Source organism: Ipomoea triloba, chromosome 3 (genome assembly GCF_003576645.1).
Source record: "Ipomoea triloba cultivar NCNSP0323 chromosome 3, ASM357664v1".
Lineage (NCBI taxonomy): Eukaryota > Viridiplantae > Streptophyta > Magnoliopsida > Solanales > Convolvulaceae > Ipomoea > Ipomoea triloba.
In genome coordinates, this window is record NC_044918.1 from 21,970,204 (window position 1) to 21,987,943 (window position 17,740).

The 17,740-nt window shown below is 33.8% G+C and overlaps 2 protein-coding genes across 2 annotated transcripts; both read left to right on the forward strand.

Moving 5' to 3' along the window:
* Positions 1-2,103: 2,103 nt before the first annotated feature.
* Positions 2,104-16,420, forward strand: LOC116013070 (cyclic nucleotide-gated ion channel 1-like). Its single transcript, XM_031252731.1, has 8 exons — positions 2,104-2,194; positions 2,315-2,391; positions 13,943-14,046; positions 14,283-14,838; positions 14,936-15,148; positions 15,218-15,501; positions 15,949-16,060; positions 16,214-16,420. Exons 1-8 carry the CDS (start codon positions 2,104-2,106, stop codon positions 16,418-16,420), a joined length of 1,644 nt encoding a protein of 547 aa, XP_031108591.1.
* LOC116012338 (cyclic nucleotide-gated ion channel 1-like) lies at positions 16,363-17,535 on the forward strand. The gene is made up of 2 exons (XM_031251856.1): positions 16,363-16,452; positions 16,536-17,535. Exons 1-2 carry the CDS (start codon positions 16,447-16,449, stop codon positions 17,217-17,219), a joined length of 690 nt encoding a protein of 229 aa, XP_031107716.1. The 5' UTR covers positions 16,363-16,446; the 3' UTR covers positions 17,220-17,535.
* Positions 17,536-17,740: the final 205 nt, after the last annotated feature.

Here is a 17,740-nt window from a genome sequence, read left to right on the forward strand (position 1 = left end):
AACATGAACACTACAGAAGGACAAACATATTTAAGTTGTCACTCTTTGTGTAAGGTAGAATCATACGGTGAAAATTTATCAGAATTACACACTCTTGAATTCCTAAATAGTTTGAGATTGTCTAGACTTCCTAATCATTCATTGACATTAAATGTTGGTGCACCTGTTATGTTTGACGGTAATAATGTGTTTACCGGTATATTATTTGAGTATTTGAATGTTTGAATACAGTATTGAGCGTAGTGCTCAGTGTACAAGTGAGTTGAGTGTAGTTTTGTCTAGTCAGAAGTGTCGTGTCTCACTACGTGGTTGTGAGTCTTTTTTATTTCTTTCAGCTCAGTAACGGAGCATTAATGAGGAGTTGAACGTTGGACATCAATGCTTGAGGAGTTGAACGTTGGACATCAATGCTTGAGGAGCTGAACGTTGGTTATCAATGCTGAGGAGTTGGACCGTTGCGCATTGATGCTGAGGAGTGAGGTGTGTTGGGTAGTTTGAACGGCAACTGTCGGTTATGCCAATGGTTCCGGGTCGGGTACCCAATTACCCTGTCAATGTTATTGCGGATCATAGACCACTCTCTTGGTCTTTTCAACGGTACGCATCTCATCGTCACAATATTAGCAGATCACATTATCGAAGCAAGAATAGTTAATGGGACACATGAAGGAAACAAAGTTCTTATCCCCCAAATGTCTCCCACTCCTTCTGATACGAGATTGCCCTTCAAGTTCTAACGCAAACAATTCTCATTGATGTTCACATGACTATCAACAAAAGCCACGGTCAAACACTAACTCATGCTGGGTTATTGCTGAAAAAACTGATGTTTCATCACTGTCAATTGTGCGTGATTTTTTCTCGAGTCACTCTTCATGATGGCCTGAATGTGATCTAGACGAGGATGGACAAGATTCTGTTACTACTACCAATGTCTACAAAGAGATTTTCAATAATGTGTAATTCAAAATGGTGATATTATGTTTTTTTTTTCAAAGAGCACATTTGCCCAAATTATGCAAATCCTAAACACTGATACATAAAATTCCCAAAGTTTCAGCACCACCAGATACTTACATCTACACATTTGCGGCGCTATTAATTCAACAATTATTTTGTCGAATTCAAGGATAACATCACAAAACATAACCAATCCATACCATCTTTTCAATTACACTATATAATATTTGATGTTATATATAATTTATATAATTATATATCGATCCAAATATTGTTAAAATATTATAGCAAATCCTTTCCTTGCATCACATGAGTGAAAATACTAGTAATAATCTAAAAACATAATAAGTGTCAATTAAAATTATATCTCTAATTTATACCTATGTTTTTAGTGCTAACCATTTTGTACATTATGTTTTTAAAGTTGTACTATACAATTTTTTGGAGAAAAAAATACCTTTACTGTTATAACTTCTGTTATTTTTTTCATTATTTTTACCATGCACATGCATCTTCCATATCTTTTTTTATATTCTTTAATGATAATAATATTTGTAGACATTATATATTGGATTAATATAATAAATAAATTTTATTTCATTTAGATTTTAATTAGTAAGAATTTGTTAGTTATTATTTTAAAATATAAATATTGAGCATATGTTTTGTGTATCGCACATAGAAAAGATTAGTAATAATAATAATAATACAAAGTGACAGGATAATTGGGCATGCAGCACTCGACTCGAACCACAAGAAGACAAACGGACACAGGAATTAAACAACCACTCGTTATGCTGAGGAGAGAAGTTATTGCCAACAGCTCCACTACACTCCGCATTCAAGGCTACAATCATGAAGACCGTTACACTTAAAGGAGAAGAGTCGTTGTACTTGTAGTATAAGTAGTAGGCCTGCTGTTGTAAGTAGGGGGACATTCTGACACAAACACTATTGTACTGTACTGGAAACAGATTGCCTATTGTACCAAAACCATTGTTACTCACTTATCTAACATTACTCCAGTAACATATCTACCCTCACAGAGTATTATTATACAAAAGTTTCAGTTCAAAATTAATTTCAATAAAATGATTATTATTACATATAGTCCATCCATTATTAACTAACCCAATTGAGGGTATGAATGTACAGTTGTTGGAGTCTTTTTTCGTTGACGAGGTCAAAGCAGCTCTCTTTGATATGGCTCCTGAGAAAGCTCTTGGTCGTGATGGTATGTCTCCTTCTTTATTTTAACACTTTTGGCTAGTTGTGGGGCATGACCTTTATATGTTTATTTTAAATTGTCTTAATACCTGTACTTTCCCTGATGGTCTTAATGACACAAACATAGTTTTGATTCCAAAAAAGAAAGTACTTGAGAAAGTATCTGATTTGAGGCCGATTGCCTTATGCAACGTGGCCTATAAGGTAATGGCGAAAGTATTAGCTAATCGCATGAAAGGGATATTGAGTAGCATTATTTCGCCTACTTAGAGTGCATTCGTGCCTAAAAGACTGTTGCCCGATAATGTGATTGTTGCTGGTGAAATAGGTTATTACCTGCGTAGGAAATGCATGTAATGGAACCGTGGGCTTCCGCATATGCAATTAGTGAGTATGTATGAATGGGTGAGACCACTACAATAATCTATATGAAGAGATTTTTTCAAGGTACGATAATCGATATGAAGAGTTTTTTTCAAGGTACAAGTGATGTATTTGGGGAAAAGTATATGAGAAGGCCGAGTATTTTAGATGTATAAAGATTAATGCAAATTGGTGAATAAAAGGGGTTCCTGAGTATGCCATGAAGTATTGATTGCATGTACTAGGAATGAGAAAAAATTATACAATTGCATGACACGGGCAATACTTAGAGGATATCACGAGTATTCAACCTATATTTGAAGCTATTGCTTATTTAGATTTGTGGATATGACACGCTTTCTCTGATCTCAGCTCGCAGGTACATTAAACGATATTAATGTGTTGGACTACTCCCTAAGTCTTCCATAAGATCTTGGAAGGTAAAGCACCTTAGGTAAACTTCGTTCTTAGTGTAACCATTACAATTTGAGCTATTACTTGGTACTAGTATTTGCACTTGTGCAATGCACGATCCTAACATTTTAGTTGACTTATAAAGTTTATATGGTAAAAACATACAAATGAAAGTAACAGAAAAATTGAATTGAAATTAATTACAAATTATTAAAAATTTCTTTGTAAACAACATTTTGAGTAGTGTTCAAAAACCTTCTACGCTCATCAGAAATTACAACTTTAAGTCCATCTGGATTACTAACCCTAGAAACTCCTACATACAACTGTCCATGGTTGAAAACTGTTTTTTTAGTAACAATCCAACATGTGATAATGTTTGTCTTTGACTTTTGTTGATTGTCATTGCGTATGACAAAATCATAGGAAATTATTTCCTTTGAAATTTAAAAGGAAATCTTGGATATGAAGGAGTCAATGCCAACCTTGGTATTAAGACATCTTTCCCTGCATGGGGTCCACATAGGATTTTGGCTTCAATGACGTGGTTTCCTAATTTTGACACAATCAAGCATGTTCCATTCTAAAGAGCATAATTGGAGAACCAACCTTTAATGATAGAGAATTGTTTGGTACACCTGAACACCTCAAATTGTTTAGGAATTCCATAGTGTGACTTCCGCTAAAATATCAACACTATTTGAAACAAACTTGCACACGGAATCACAACTCAAATATGGCTTGGACGAACCTTTATTCAAAGTGTTTATGTACTCATTAACATGATCCACAATATCTAATGTGCGTGCCAATATTGCTCTACTATGAAGTTGTTCGGGATCCATGTTACCGCTCCTGTACGACGGAAATGTGCTATCAGTTTGCAACCGCTCCCTAGCAAAGTTTCTCAACACTCTTAACATGCAAGTTGGCGGCCGTCTTCACGAGCATTAAAATGCCAACCATACACAGCTCGGCGGAGACTTCTTTTTCTCACATTTCTACTTTGAGCCTATATATGCTTTTTTCTCTTTTTCTCTAAATTAATTTAACCATTGCAAATTTCTCACCTACTGCTAGAAAACATAACAGAAAAGTCAACGAATTCATTTTTTTTTTTGTTTTTTTTTTTTTGTTTTTGTTTGCTTGTTTGTTTTTTTAGAACAACGGATTCAAACATTAATAAAGAAAATTTGTAATTTATACCCCTTACTTATACTTCAATTATCAATGTCACCCCTTAATTTTAAGTGGTGTAAATGTTGCCTCTAAATTTTCAAAACGTTATATATATTGTCCCTCCACTAACGGACCCATTATATGGCACGTTTTAGTAATGTTAAAATGATAATTTTCTTTTTAAAATAAACGCATTAAAAGATTGTAGGAGCTTGGATTTGAACGCATGACCTTTAAAATGCAACCCAATATTCGACTCGCCAAGCTACTTTAGAAATTATTAACTTTGTACATTCTATTATGGAGTATTATTTTTCTTCTTTCTTGCTAGCTTGCCCATTTTCTTTTCCTTTCTTTCTTGGCAAACACATCTCTTTTTGTTTCTTCATATTTAAGTTTCCAGAATATTTAAGGGTGTGTTTGGAAGTCCGGAAAATGATTTTCGGAAATCATTTTCCGGGCTTCGTGTGTTTGGCAACAACAAGAAAACGTGGTCAACGGAAAACATTTTCCGTTGGCCACGGAAAATCAATACAAATTTCCGGAAAACAACTTCCGGACAAAAAGTCCGGAAGTCGTTTTCCGGAAATGGGAGCAAGGCTCGTGTGCGGCCGTCCCTTCTCAGTGCGGCGGACTGAAACCAGTCCGCCGGCTCTGGTTTCCGCCGGAAATCGAGTAGCCGCCGTTCCTTTTTTTTTGTTTTTGTTTTTGTTTTTGTTTTTTTTTAATTTTTTAATTAATTAATTAATTTATAATAAATATTATTAGTTTATATATTTTTATATTTTAAATAAAATAAAAAAAATATGTAATTATATATTTCTACTCATTTTCCGAAAAATGAACCAAACACCCAAAGACAGTTTTCCAGAGTACATCCAAACACGTAAAATGAACTCATTTTCTGAAAAATAACTCATTTTCCAGAAGTCATTTTCCTGCTTTCCAAACACACCCTAAGTTTAAATATGTTAATATAATCGAAAATGACATTTTCAACCACTTTAAAGACATGAAAAATCTCTCATCATTATTTCAATTGCCTAATTACCAAATAGAATTACATTGAAGTTTGTCCCAATATTATTAACCTTTTAAAACCTAGAATATTTAAGTTTAAACTTAAATGTGAAGAAAGGGAAGGAAATGTGTTTACATATAGAAAGAAAGGAATGAAAAGCGGGGGCAAGCCACTAAAAACGAGAAAAAGGAAAATAGAAAGTGAAAAATTAACCGTTTGTAATGTAGCTAGGCGGGTTAAACCTTGGATTGCATTTCAAAGGCGGCAGGTTTGAATTCAAATTAAACTTTTGCAATCCTTTAATAATTTTATTTAAAAAAAAATGAATTTTTTTACCATTTTAACCTTACTAAACGGTGCCATACAACGAGCCCGTTAGGAGAGGCCGGGGCAAAATATACAACGTTTTGAAAATTCAGATGCAACATGTACACCATTTAAAATTAATGGGCGACATTGATAATTGTGATATAAGTGAGGACATAAATTATAATTTTCTTTATTAATAAATTAAGAGACATTTGGAATAACCCGAGTCAAATTGGTACATTGATTGACTTGATAAATGATAACTACAATATTTCAAATTAAATATTAGTTAAAAATCGTCATTTATATTCAACTTTTTTTTACCTAACGCAAATAAATTAGCTACTCGCCCACCACCTTTACAATATTGACAAATTAATATACAATTGAATTTTTTTTAATATCGACAAATTATAATATAGTTGAACTTTTGTATACAGATAACAAGCTAAGTATTAACTAATAATTCATTGGATTTAGGTTTTAAAAAGGACTGAATTTTTTAGTTACTGATTAAATGGAAGAAAAATAGCTAAGTTATAAATGTTTTTTTAGTACTATCTGACTACTTTCTCATTTCTACTGAGGCTCGAACACACTCCCTTCCAAATAGGAGTGCACTCGGATGCCACTAGACCACAAGGTCTTGGCTAAATTAAAAAATGTTAGTAACAAAAACCAACAACATAAAATAAAGGGAAATTTAGGGATAACATTATAGCTGGTGAGATTCAATCTCTAGTTTTTTTTCTCAAACTTCACCTTTTGTGACCAATTAAGCTACGCATGTAAACATTTATTTTATTAACTAAACCTATTGTAAGTTGTTTAAATTAATTTCATTCCATCCTTTCAAATGTTACTTAGATCCCCTAATTTCATTGCCTTCTACGGAGTATTTAAATACTTACAAAGTTCCGTAAATTAGTTCCGTGAAGTACAAAAAACTCTTCTTCTTGTCTAAACAAACAACATCGNTTACTAACCCTAGAAACTCCTACATACAACTGTCCATGGTTGAAAACTGTTTTTTTAGTAACAATCCAACATGTGATAATGTTTGTCTTTGACTTTTGTTGATTGTCATTGCGTATGACAAAATCATAGGAAATTATTTCCTTTGAAATTTAAAAGGAAATCTTGGATATGAAGGAGTCAATGCCAACCTTGGTATTAAGACATCTTTCCCTGCATGGGGTCCACATAGGATTTTGGCTTCAATGACGTGGTTTCCTAATTTTGACACAATCAAGCATGTTCCATTCTAAAGAGCATAATTGGAGAACCAACCTTTAATGATAGAGAATTGTTTGGTACACCTGAACACCTCAAATTGTTTAGGAATTCCATAGTGTGACTTCCGCTAAAATATCAACACTATTTGAAACAAACTTGCACACGGAATCACAACTCAAATATGGCTTGGACGAACCTTTATTCAAAGTGTTTATGTACTCATTAACATGATCCACAATATCTAATGTGCGTGCCAATATTGCTCTACTATGAAGTTGTTCGGGATCCATGTTACCGCTCCTGTACGACGGAAATGTGCTATCAGTTTGCAACCGCTCCCTAGCAAAGTTTCTCAACACTCTTAACATGCAAGTTGGCGGCCGTCTTCACGAGCATTAAAATGCCAACCATACACAGCTCGGCGGAGACTTCTTTTTCTCACATTTCTACTTTGAGCCTATATATGCTTTTTTCTCTTTTTCTCTAAATTAATTTAACCATTGCAAATTTCTCACCTACTGCTAGAAAACATAACAGAAAAGTCAACGAATTCATTTTTTTTTTTGTTTTTTTTTTTTTGTTTTTGTTTGCTTGTTTGTTTTTTTAGAACAACGGATTCAAACATTAATAAAGAAAATTTGTAATTTATACCCCTTACTTATACTTCAATTATCAATGTCACCCCTTAATTTTAAGTGGTGTAAATGTTGCCTCTAAATTTTCAAAACGTTATATATATTGTCCCTCCACTAACGGACCCATTATATGGCACGTTTTAGTAATGTTAAAATGATAATTTTCTTTTTAAAATAAACGCATTAAAAGATTGTAGGAGCTTGGATTTGAACGCATGACCTTTAAAATGCAACCCAATATTCGACTCGCCAAGCTACTTTAGAAATTATTAACTTTGTACATTCTATTATGGAGTATTATTTTTCTTCTTTCTTGCTAGCTTGCCCATTTTCTTTTCCTTTCTTTCTTGGCAAACACATCTCTTTTTGTTTCTTCATATTTAAGTTTCCAGAATATTTAAGGGTGTGTTTGGAAGTCCGGAAAATGATTTTCGGAAATCATTTTCCGGGCTTCGTGTGTTTGGCAACAACAAGAAAACGTGGTCAACGGAAAACATTTTCCGTTGGCCACGGAAAATCAATACAAATTTCCGGAAAACAACTTCCGGACAAAAAGTCCGGAAGTCGTTTTCCGGAAATGGGAGCAAGGCTCGTGTGCGGCCGTCCCTTCTCAGTGCGGCGGACTGAAACCAGTCCGCCGGCTCTGGTTTCCGCCGGAAATCGAGTAGCCGCCGTTCCTTTTTTTTTGTTTTTGTTTTTGTTTTTGTTTTTTTTTAATTTTTTAATTAATTAATTAATTTATAATAAATATTATTAGTTTATATATTTTTATATTTTAAATAAAATAAAAAAAATATGTAATTATATATTTCTACTCATTTTCCGAAAAATGAACCAAACACCCAAAGACAGTTTTCCAGAGTACATCCAAACACGTAAAATGAACTCATTTTCTGAAAAATAACTCATTTTCCAGAAGTCATTTTCCTGCTTTCCAAACACACCCTAAGTTTAAATATGTTAATATAATCGAAAATGACATTTTCAACCACTTTAAAGACATGAAAAATCTCTCATCATTATTTCAATTGCCTAATTACCAAATAGAATTACATTGAAGTTTGTCCCAATATTATTAACCTTTTAAAACCTAGAATATTTAAGTTTAAACTTAAATGTGAAGAAAGGGAAGGAAATGTGTTTACATATAGAAAGAAAGGAATGAAAAGCGGGGGCAAGCCACTAAAAACGAGAAAAAGGAAAATAGAAAGTGAAAAATTAACCGTTTGTAATGTAGCTAGGCGGGTTAAACCTTGGATTGCATTTCAAAGGCGGCAGGTTTGAATTCAAATTAAACTTTTGCAATCCTTTAATAATTTTATTTAAAAAAAAATGAATTTTTTTACCATTTTAACCTTACTAAACGGTGCCATACAACGAGCCCGTTAGGAGAGGCCGGGGCAAAATATACAACGTTTTGAAAATTCAGATGCAACATGTACACCATTTAAAATTAATGGGCGACATTGATAATTGTGATATAAGTGAGGACATAAATTATAATTTTCTTTATTAATAAATTAAGAGACATTTGGAATAACCCGAGTCAAATTGGTACATTGATTGACTTGATAAATGATAACTACAATATTTCAAATTAAATATTAGTTAAAAATCGTCATTTATATTCAACTTTTTTTTACCTAACGCAAATAAATTAGCTACTCGCCCACCACCTTTACAATATTGACAAATTAATATACAATTGAATTTTTTTTAATATCGACAAATTATAATATAGTTGAACTTTTGTATACAGATAACAAGCTAAGTATTAACTAATAATTCATTGGATTTAGGTTTTAAAAAGGACTGAATTTTTTAGTTACTGATTAAATGGAAGAAAAATAGCTAAGTTATAAATGTTTTTTTAGTACTATCTGACTACTTTCTCATTTCTACTGAGGCTCGAACACACTCCCTTCCAAATAGGAGTGCACTCGGATGCCACTAGACCACAAGGTCTTGGCTAAATTAAAAAATGTTAGTAACAAAAACCAACAACATAAAATAAAGGGAAATTTAGGGATAACATTATAGCTGGTGAGATTCAATCTCTAGTTTTTTTTCTCAAACTTCACCTTTTGTGACCAATTAAGCTACGCATGTAAACATTTATTTTATTAACTAAACCTATTGTAAGTTGTTTAAATTAATTTCATTCCATCCTTTCAAATGTTACTTAGATCCCCTAATTTCATTGCCTTCTACGGAGTATTTAAATACTTACAAAGTTCCGTAAATTAGTTCCGTGAAGTACAAAAAACTCTTCTTCTTGTCTAAACAAACAACATCGTTGAATCGCCGTCGCCGTTAATGGCGTATGACTTTTTTTTTTTTTTTTTTTTTTTTGAGTACTACTGACTCTGTTACCATGTAAGCTCGAACCTACTCTTATCCTCAATGTGAGATTATAAATCGGGACACCGGATGCCACTAGGCCACAAGGTCTTTGGCAATGGCGTATGACTTAAGAACATAATTATTGATAGAACTTCTTACGGTTTGAAAATGCAATCAATGGGCCCCAGTAAGTGCGCAAATTATATTGTGGACCATAATCATAACTGATACTGCAGTTGTGTTGAAAGGAAATTGCAGTTGCACGGAACAAATGCCGTTCATCCGTTCAACACAACTGCAGTATCCGTTCAACACAACTGTATCAGTCGTTATACTGTGGACCATGGTCCACACTGCATTATGGACCATGGATCATTGTTGATACTGCAGTTGTGTTGAACTGATACTGCAGTTGTGCTGAAAGGATACTACAGGATGTGTCATCCATCTGAAACTATAGTTGTGTTGCAGTTGTGTTGAACGGATGAATGGCCTCTGTTCCGTGCAGCTGCAGTTTCCTTTCAACACAACTACAGTATCTTTTCAACACAACTGCAGTATCAGCTATGACCATGGTCCACAATATAATTTTTAATATATTAAATATTAATGTTTAATGTAAAGAAAGTTTATTTTTAGATAATATACTTAAAACCAAACTTTTAATATACTAAAAATGAATCTTCATTATACTAAAAATAAATTTTATATCAGTTGTTCATGGTTCACTGTATAGTGACTTTCTTTTTAAAAAAATGTACCGTACTACTGACTCGATTACAATGTAGTATCTATTCATAAATTACGCTCTCAACCTACTAAAGCACAAAGAGTCAGCATTGCCTCCACTGAGGCTCGAACCTGCCCCCTCCAACATAAGGTGCAACCAAATGCCACCATCGGATGTCACTAGACCACAAGGTCATTGGCATATTATTATTATTAAAAAGCAATATTTTTTATCTTTTTAAATATTTTTAATGTTTTAATTATTTTATTGTCAAATTTAAAATATATCTCCAACCATTTTATAATTAGTTCAGATTTCATTGATTTTTAAAAAAATAATGTTTTAAACTATTATTTATGATGATATGAAGCTTAAAAATTATATTGTTTATAGTACTATTTTATGATATGGCATAGACACTCAATTTAATTTTAAATAAGTCAAATTTAAGATTTTTGATAAAAAAAAATGGTGACATATAAATAATGAAATTTTGTTCAAAATTAAGTGTTAAATAAATAATAACGATTTTTTTAATCTAATTTCAAATCATCAAATGCAACCTGTCATTGTTAGAGAACAAAATTTTAACAAATAGAGAATGTCCTTTAAGTCAATAATTTGAAAGGATAAAATATTACGTGAGTATTTGTTTACTATTAATTAATTAATAATAAAGTGGTTTTTTTTTTAGTACTACTGACTCTGTTACAATATAGTATCTGTTCATAACTACTTTCTCAACCTACTGAAGCACAACGAGTCATCAGTTGCATCCACTGAGGCTCAAACCCACTCCCACCATCCATGTGGGAGTGTTAACCGGGACACCGAGTGCCACTTGACCACAAGGTCTTTGGCAAGTGGTTGTTAATTACTTTTCAAATTTTGAATTAATATTAATATTAACTTTGACTATCTAATAAAAAAGTTATATAAAAATTTTCTATTAACCAATAAAAATGACTTTAAAAACTCAATTCAATAAGAAAATGACATAAAATTATTATCAATCAAACAAAATGAGTTTTAAAAATCTTTTGTTTAACTCTAAATACAATAGATTTTAGTCCAATTAGAAATATAGAAAATTTTTTGAAAAATAATTCATTATTCAGAAAATATTTTCACAATGTTTGGTTAAAAGTTAGAAAATAGTCTTTTCTTTTAAGGTGAAGGCTAAATATTGTATCTTTTGGTCTATAGGTCGTGTCCGGTAAAAAGTTTTATTGTTTGGTCAAGGCTAAACAAACTCGTATTTTAACTGAATTAGTCAAATCTAGTTCAAATGATAGCTAGATAGATGACAGGCCAACTCGTTTGACATTACTTAGAGCCTTAGAGGAAGATATCGAGGACATGTGATATAAATTTACAAAATATATTCTGAGTAAAAATTTTAGAAGACATTTATGTGATATAAATTTACAAAATATATTCCGAGTAAAAATTTTAGAAGACATTTTTTTTTTTCAAAATATGTTATTTTTCCATTGACTAGAATATATATATATTCTATTGAATTCATTCTATTCCTATCGAAGCATTAAAAAATTCGCAAGTCATTTTCGAAATTTCAAACAAAGATAATTTGTCTTAAAATTGTATGCCTAATAAGTAATACTACTAATTCTTTTTTTTTTTAATTTCATTTTTAATTCTATTTTGACATGTTATTTTAATTAATCCAAAATAAAGTTTTATTTTTGTATTCCTCCCAACATGGGATGCATTGTAGACCCTGGTTCGAAACGACGTCGTTTAACTAACTAGTGGGGAGTTGACTCGCGACGGATACCGTTCCGTCTGTCTAATTCCTGTTATGTGTAATTTTATATATTCTATCGAGTGTTTATGTGTATTCTATTATACAGTTCTGTACATTAGTAATTTAAATGCCATAACTCTCTCCATTATTGGTTTTTAATACCGCAATAACATCTATACTATATATAAAACAATATCCTCTTCCAAAATTTTCCCGCCCAAATGTAGGGGCATTTTAGTAATATGTTAATTATTATGATAGAATAATATTAATTATAAATCGTTATTAGTAATATGGTAATTATTATGATAGAATTTATTATGATAGAATAATATTAATTATAATTGGATTATGGTAATATTATAATTATAATTATAATAATTATAATTGATAATATTGCAATATCTACCATATATATAGTAATGTAATAGCATAACATTTTCCAATTCAGAAATAGCTAGGTGCAATATTTCGGGTATTGGGTACTCGAGAGTCACTGCCCACATATTTTAAGACAAACAAATTTCTATGTTGTGTTTTGTAATTTTAATTTAATTTCTTAATATTTATTAACGGTAATTATTCTTGTTTAAGTATAAAAAAATTATATCATTAATATACAGGAGTATATAAAAGAATACACATATCGTAAAATAGAATACACACAATCAATAGTCTAAATATTAGCATTACTAGTTCATGAGGTATGGTACTCGAAATCAATAATGTACAGAATTATATACCAGAATACACAGAATCATATACCAGAGTACACAGAATTTATGAATAGAATACACAAAATTATTAGTCTAAGTATTATCTCTACTGTTTCATGAGGTATAGTATTGGAAATCAATAATGTACAGAATTACATACTAGAATACACATAATCAATGACTAGAATACACAGAATGTCACAACAGAATGCACAGAACTCGTCTCATAAGTTAAGGCCGAACGGGAAATAGAAAAGCCGTTAATTAAAAGATCCAAAATACACAGAATCAATGAAAATGATACACAAAATATAAACCTAAGTATTATCTCTTATGTTCCATGAGGTATGATATTGAAAATCAATAATATACAGAATTATATACTAGAATACACAGAATGTCATAGCAGAATGCACAACAAAGCTGGTACACGATATAAATTGCCCCCAACATGAGACTGAAGTTTTAATTGGAATATAGCAATGGTTTGGTTTGATAGCATGCTTGCTAGTTCGGAACACGCTGAACCCAAGCTGTTGTTAACATGGGCAATGATGATGCTAAACTGCGCTGGGCCATGAAATGAACCCTTTCTGCCCCTCAATCTCCCAACTCGGTAACTCAGTAAGTCAATGAGCCAACGTGGCGCTTACAGTTACTGCAGACAAACTGACCAATTGTACAAAAGTTGCGATAAATATCTATATTTTTCTCTTCATTGTTTTTTTTTTTTTTTTTAAAACAAATAACTAGCTTCCATTAACAAAGATTCTAAGATAAAAATTACAAAGAAGGAGGGAGGATGATCAGTTCATATCCTACAATGACAAGGAAAGAGCCTATGCTTGACAAAAGAGATAAACTTATTGGAAAAACGATCTCTAAAGTCACATAAAAGTAAATCGAAAGCAGAATCAAAAGAGCATGAGGTCAGACCTTGAACCACTTTGAGAGCATCAGTTTCAATAAGAACCTGCGTTTTTCTTCATTGTTAAGAATTCATAATTTGTGAGCACGAAACTTCACTTCATACCCCTCTAGTCTTCACCACACTTCTCCGCCCTTTCTATCTCTGCGCTTTCAAAGACGAAGTCATATCTACCTGCTTTTCACGGGAGTGGAAGACCTGCTGCACTTCTGCTCTGGTACACCATCCCCTTCCTTTTATTTTTATTTTTTCATAAAATGTTTTCGAAGTTGAAATGACTTTAATTGGTCTTGGTTGCTGATGATTATGTCTAAAAATGTTTTTGTAAGGTCAGTTTTAGTGGATGAACTGAAGATATGAATCACCGCCAAGAGAAGTTTGTAAGGTCTGTTTTAGTAATGCATCAATGCTTTGTTGATTTTGATAGTTAAAACTTGATTATGTATCATGCAGGTTTAAGGATTGGAATTCAGACAGAAGTTCTGAGGGACAATATCCATCTAGAAGTGGAAGTCGCTATGGAAGATTGAACTCAGTTTCAGATATGTTCCACAGAACTTTGGAAAGTGGTTATGAGAGAATCAAAAGCCTGAAAGATTCTCTTAAATCTTATTCACTAAACCATGCTCATACCAAAGACATGGAATCTACAAAGAAGATTCTTGATCCACAAGGGTCATTCCTTCAGAGATGGAATAAAATATTTGTACTATCTTGTGTAGTTGCCATCTCTTTGGATCCTTTGTTTTTCTACATTCCAGTGGTTGACAATGACAAAAAATGCCTTGGATTGGACAGAAAATTGGAGATCACTGCTAGTGTTTTGCGTTCCTTTACTGATATCTTTTACATCCTTCATATTGTCTTACAATTCCGGACGGGGTTCATTGCCCCTTCTTCACGCGTATTTGGAAGAGGTGTTTTAGTAGAAGATACTTGGGAAATTGCAAAAAGATATTTGTCCTCTTATTTCCTAATTGACATTCTTGCAGTTCTTCCCTTGCCCCAGGTAAGATATACTTATATGTGTCCTATTTTATAGTGCCATTTTTGTTTCTAAGTTGAAATGTATTCATGGATTCTTATCCCACTTGGAATATGTGCAGGTTGTGATTTTGATTATAATTCCTAAAATGCGAGGCGCACAATCTTTAAATACAAAGAATTGGCTGAAATTTGTTGTGTTCTTCCAATATATTCCAAGGATGCTTCGAGTTTATCCACTATATAAAGAAGTCACCAGAACATCTGGCATACTTACTGAAACAGCATGGGCTGGGGCTGCCTTCAATCTTTTTCTTTACATGCTTGCTAGTCATGTAAGTTTGTATAATTTGGATATCAGTCATCATTGAATTATGTGCCATAAAGTTTTGTTCTGTTTTCAGGTACTTGGAGCCTTTTGGTATCTGTTTTCTATAGAACGAGAAACTACATGTTGGCAGAGAGCTTGTGGGAATTCATCTCCCTGTCATCATGCCTCATTGTATACTGGTGATGATCACACGACTTTTAAAACACTTCTAAATGAGTCTTGCCCTATAGACACGCCAAACACAACAAGATTTGATTTTGGCATATTCCTTGATGCTCTTCAGTCTGGTGTTGTAGAATCAAGAGACTTCCCTCAGAAGTTCTTTTATTGCTTCTGGTGGGGCCTGCAAAACCTGAGGTATACAATCTCCTGTTTTTTCATATTAATGTGTATTCTGTACTTAGTATTCATATTTTATTCTTAGTCCAGCACTGCATGCTTTATTTTCGTAGGACTTGATCACATTTTGAAACCAAAGTCTGGCACTAATATGTTAGATTGTAGCTCAGACAATATGTACTGGCATCCACTAGCAGTTGCGCCATTACTACTGCTTTAAAGAACTTATAGTCCTCCTGAATTGTGGATTTTGCTTTACTTATGGAGGTGTAAACATATGCTTTCCATTGAAACAGACTTTCGGGCCCGTTTACTAATTGGAAAATTTCTCCAGTTTTCTGGAAAGCTGGAGAATCGGAGAACAGAAAACATCTTTCCACCTCCCATCAATTGCATGGCCATATCTGTATGTGATTTGTGCTTGCTTTATATTGCATGTGATGTTTATCCTTATATGATGTGCAGTTCACTTGGTCAGAACCTCAAGACGAGCACCTTTGTTTGGGAAATTTGCTTTGCTGTTTTCATATCCATCTCTGGGTTGGTGCTATTTTCATTTCTCATTGGAAATATGCACGTAGGTCCGCTTGATCAGTTCTCATACTCGGGAAAACTTTTTTTGCTTAAAATTGGAAATACTTGGAAAAATGGAATCTTGTACACAAATGTATCTGTCACTAAGTTATGTTATTGCAGGCCCTAACTAATAGATAGTCTTGTGATTTAACAGACATATCTGCAGTCCACGACAATAAGATTGGAGGAGATGAGAGTCAAAAGACGAGATGCAGAGCAGTGGATGTCCCATCGTTTGCTCCTGGAGGACCTTAGAGAGCGGATAAGGCGGTATGAACAATACAGATGGCAGGAAACTAGGGGTGTGGATGAAGAAAATTTGATTCATAACCTTCCTATAAAGACATCAGAAGAGACATAAAGCGACATCTTTGTTTGGCTTTGCTGATGAGAGTAAGTGTTTAAGCAAGCAGTTATGCATATATATATCTACTCAAACTTGAACAAAAACTTACTCTGCTATTTAACTTCCAAAGGTGCCAATGTTTGAGAAAATGGATGAACAACCTTTGGATGCGATGTGTGACCGTCTGAAGCCAGTACTTTACACGGAGCACAGCTACATTGTTCGGGAAGGTGACCCTGTCGATGAGATGCTGTTAATAACGCGGGGGAAGCTATTCTCCGTAACCACGAATGGAGAAAGGACCGGTTTCTTCAACTCAGATTATCTAAAAGCCGGGGACTTTTGTGGAGAAGAGCTCCTCACATGGGCTCTGGACCCCAATTCATCATCTAACCTCCCAATTTCAACCAGAACAGTGGAAGCTCTTGCAGAAGTGGAAGCATTCGCTTTAATGGCGGACGATCTGAAGTTAGTGGCGTCTCAGTTCAGGTTGCTCCACAGCAAGCAGCTGCGGCACACGTTCAGGTTTTACTCTCAGCAGTGGCGGACATGGGCGGCCTGCTTCTTACAGGCGGCGTGGCAGCGCTACAGAAGGAAAAAGCTGGAAAAGTCGCTAAGGGAGGAAGAGAATCGGCTGCAAGATGCATTGGCAAAGGGTAGCAGCAGCAGCAATTCGCTGAGCTTGGGGGCTACCATCTATGCGTCGCGATTCGCTGCCAATGCTCCTCGCTTATTGCGCCGCAATGGGACCAAGAAAGCTGCGAGGATGCCTGAGAGAATATCGCCAATTGATAAGCCTCCAAGATACCCATAATTTGAGTACATATTAGGGTGTTTTGTCACGTTTTTGGCATCCTTACATGATAAATTGTGATCAAATATGCTTTAAATTCACTAACCAACACGCAAAGCTACCTTTAGCTTAAATGAGGTGATACAGGAGTCCCGGGAGCCAATAGGAATGAAAACCGAGCTTAAGGAACGAACCAGGCAAGACCGGAGCCCCGAAGGACCCAAGAAGATCTCCACACGCGTGTGAGTGTGCGTGGCCACAATCCAGTAGCCTCCCACGCACGTCCACACGCGTGTGGAGCGGCGTGGAGTCTGTAATGCGCGAAATTTCCCTAGGATTGTTTTTCGGAGACTATTTAAACTCCCTTGATAGATTTTCAGAGGAGTTTTCCTTTTTCCTAAATTTAGGAAGCTTTTCTTTTTTTTTTTTTTAATTTTTAGAACTTCTTTTTCCATTAGATAATTTCTAGGAGTAGCTTAGATAATTCTCATTGTAAAAGACAACAAGCTTGGATTGAAGGATCACTTCAACTCTAGGTGATT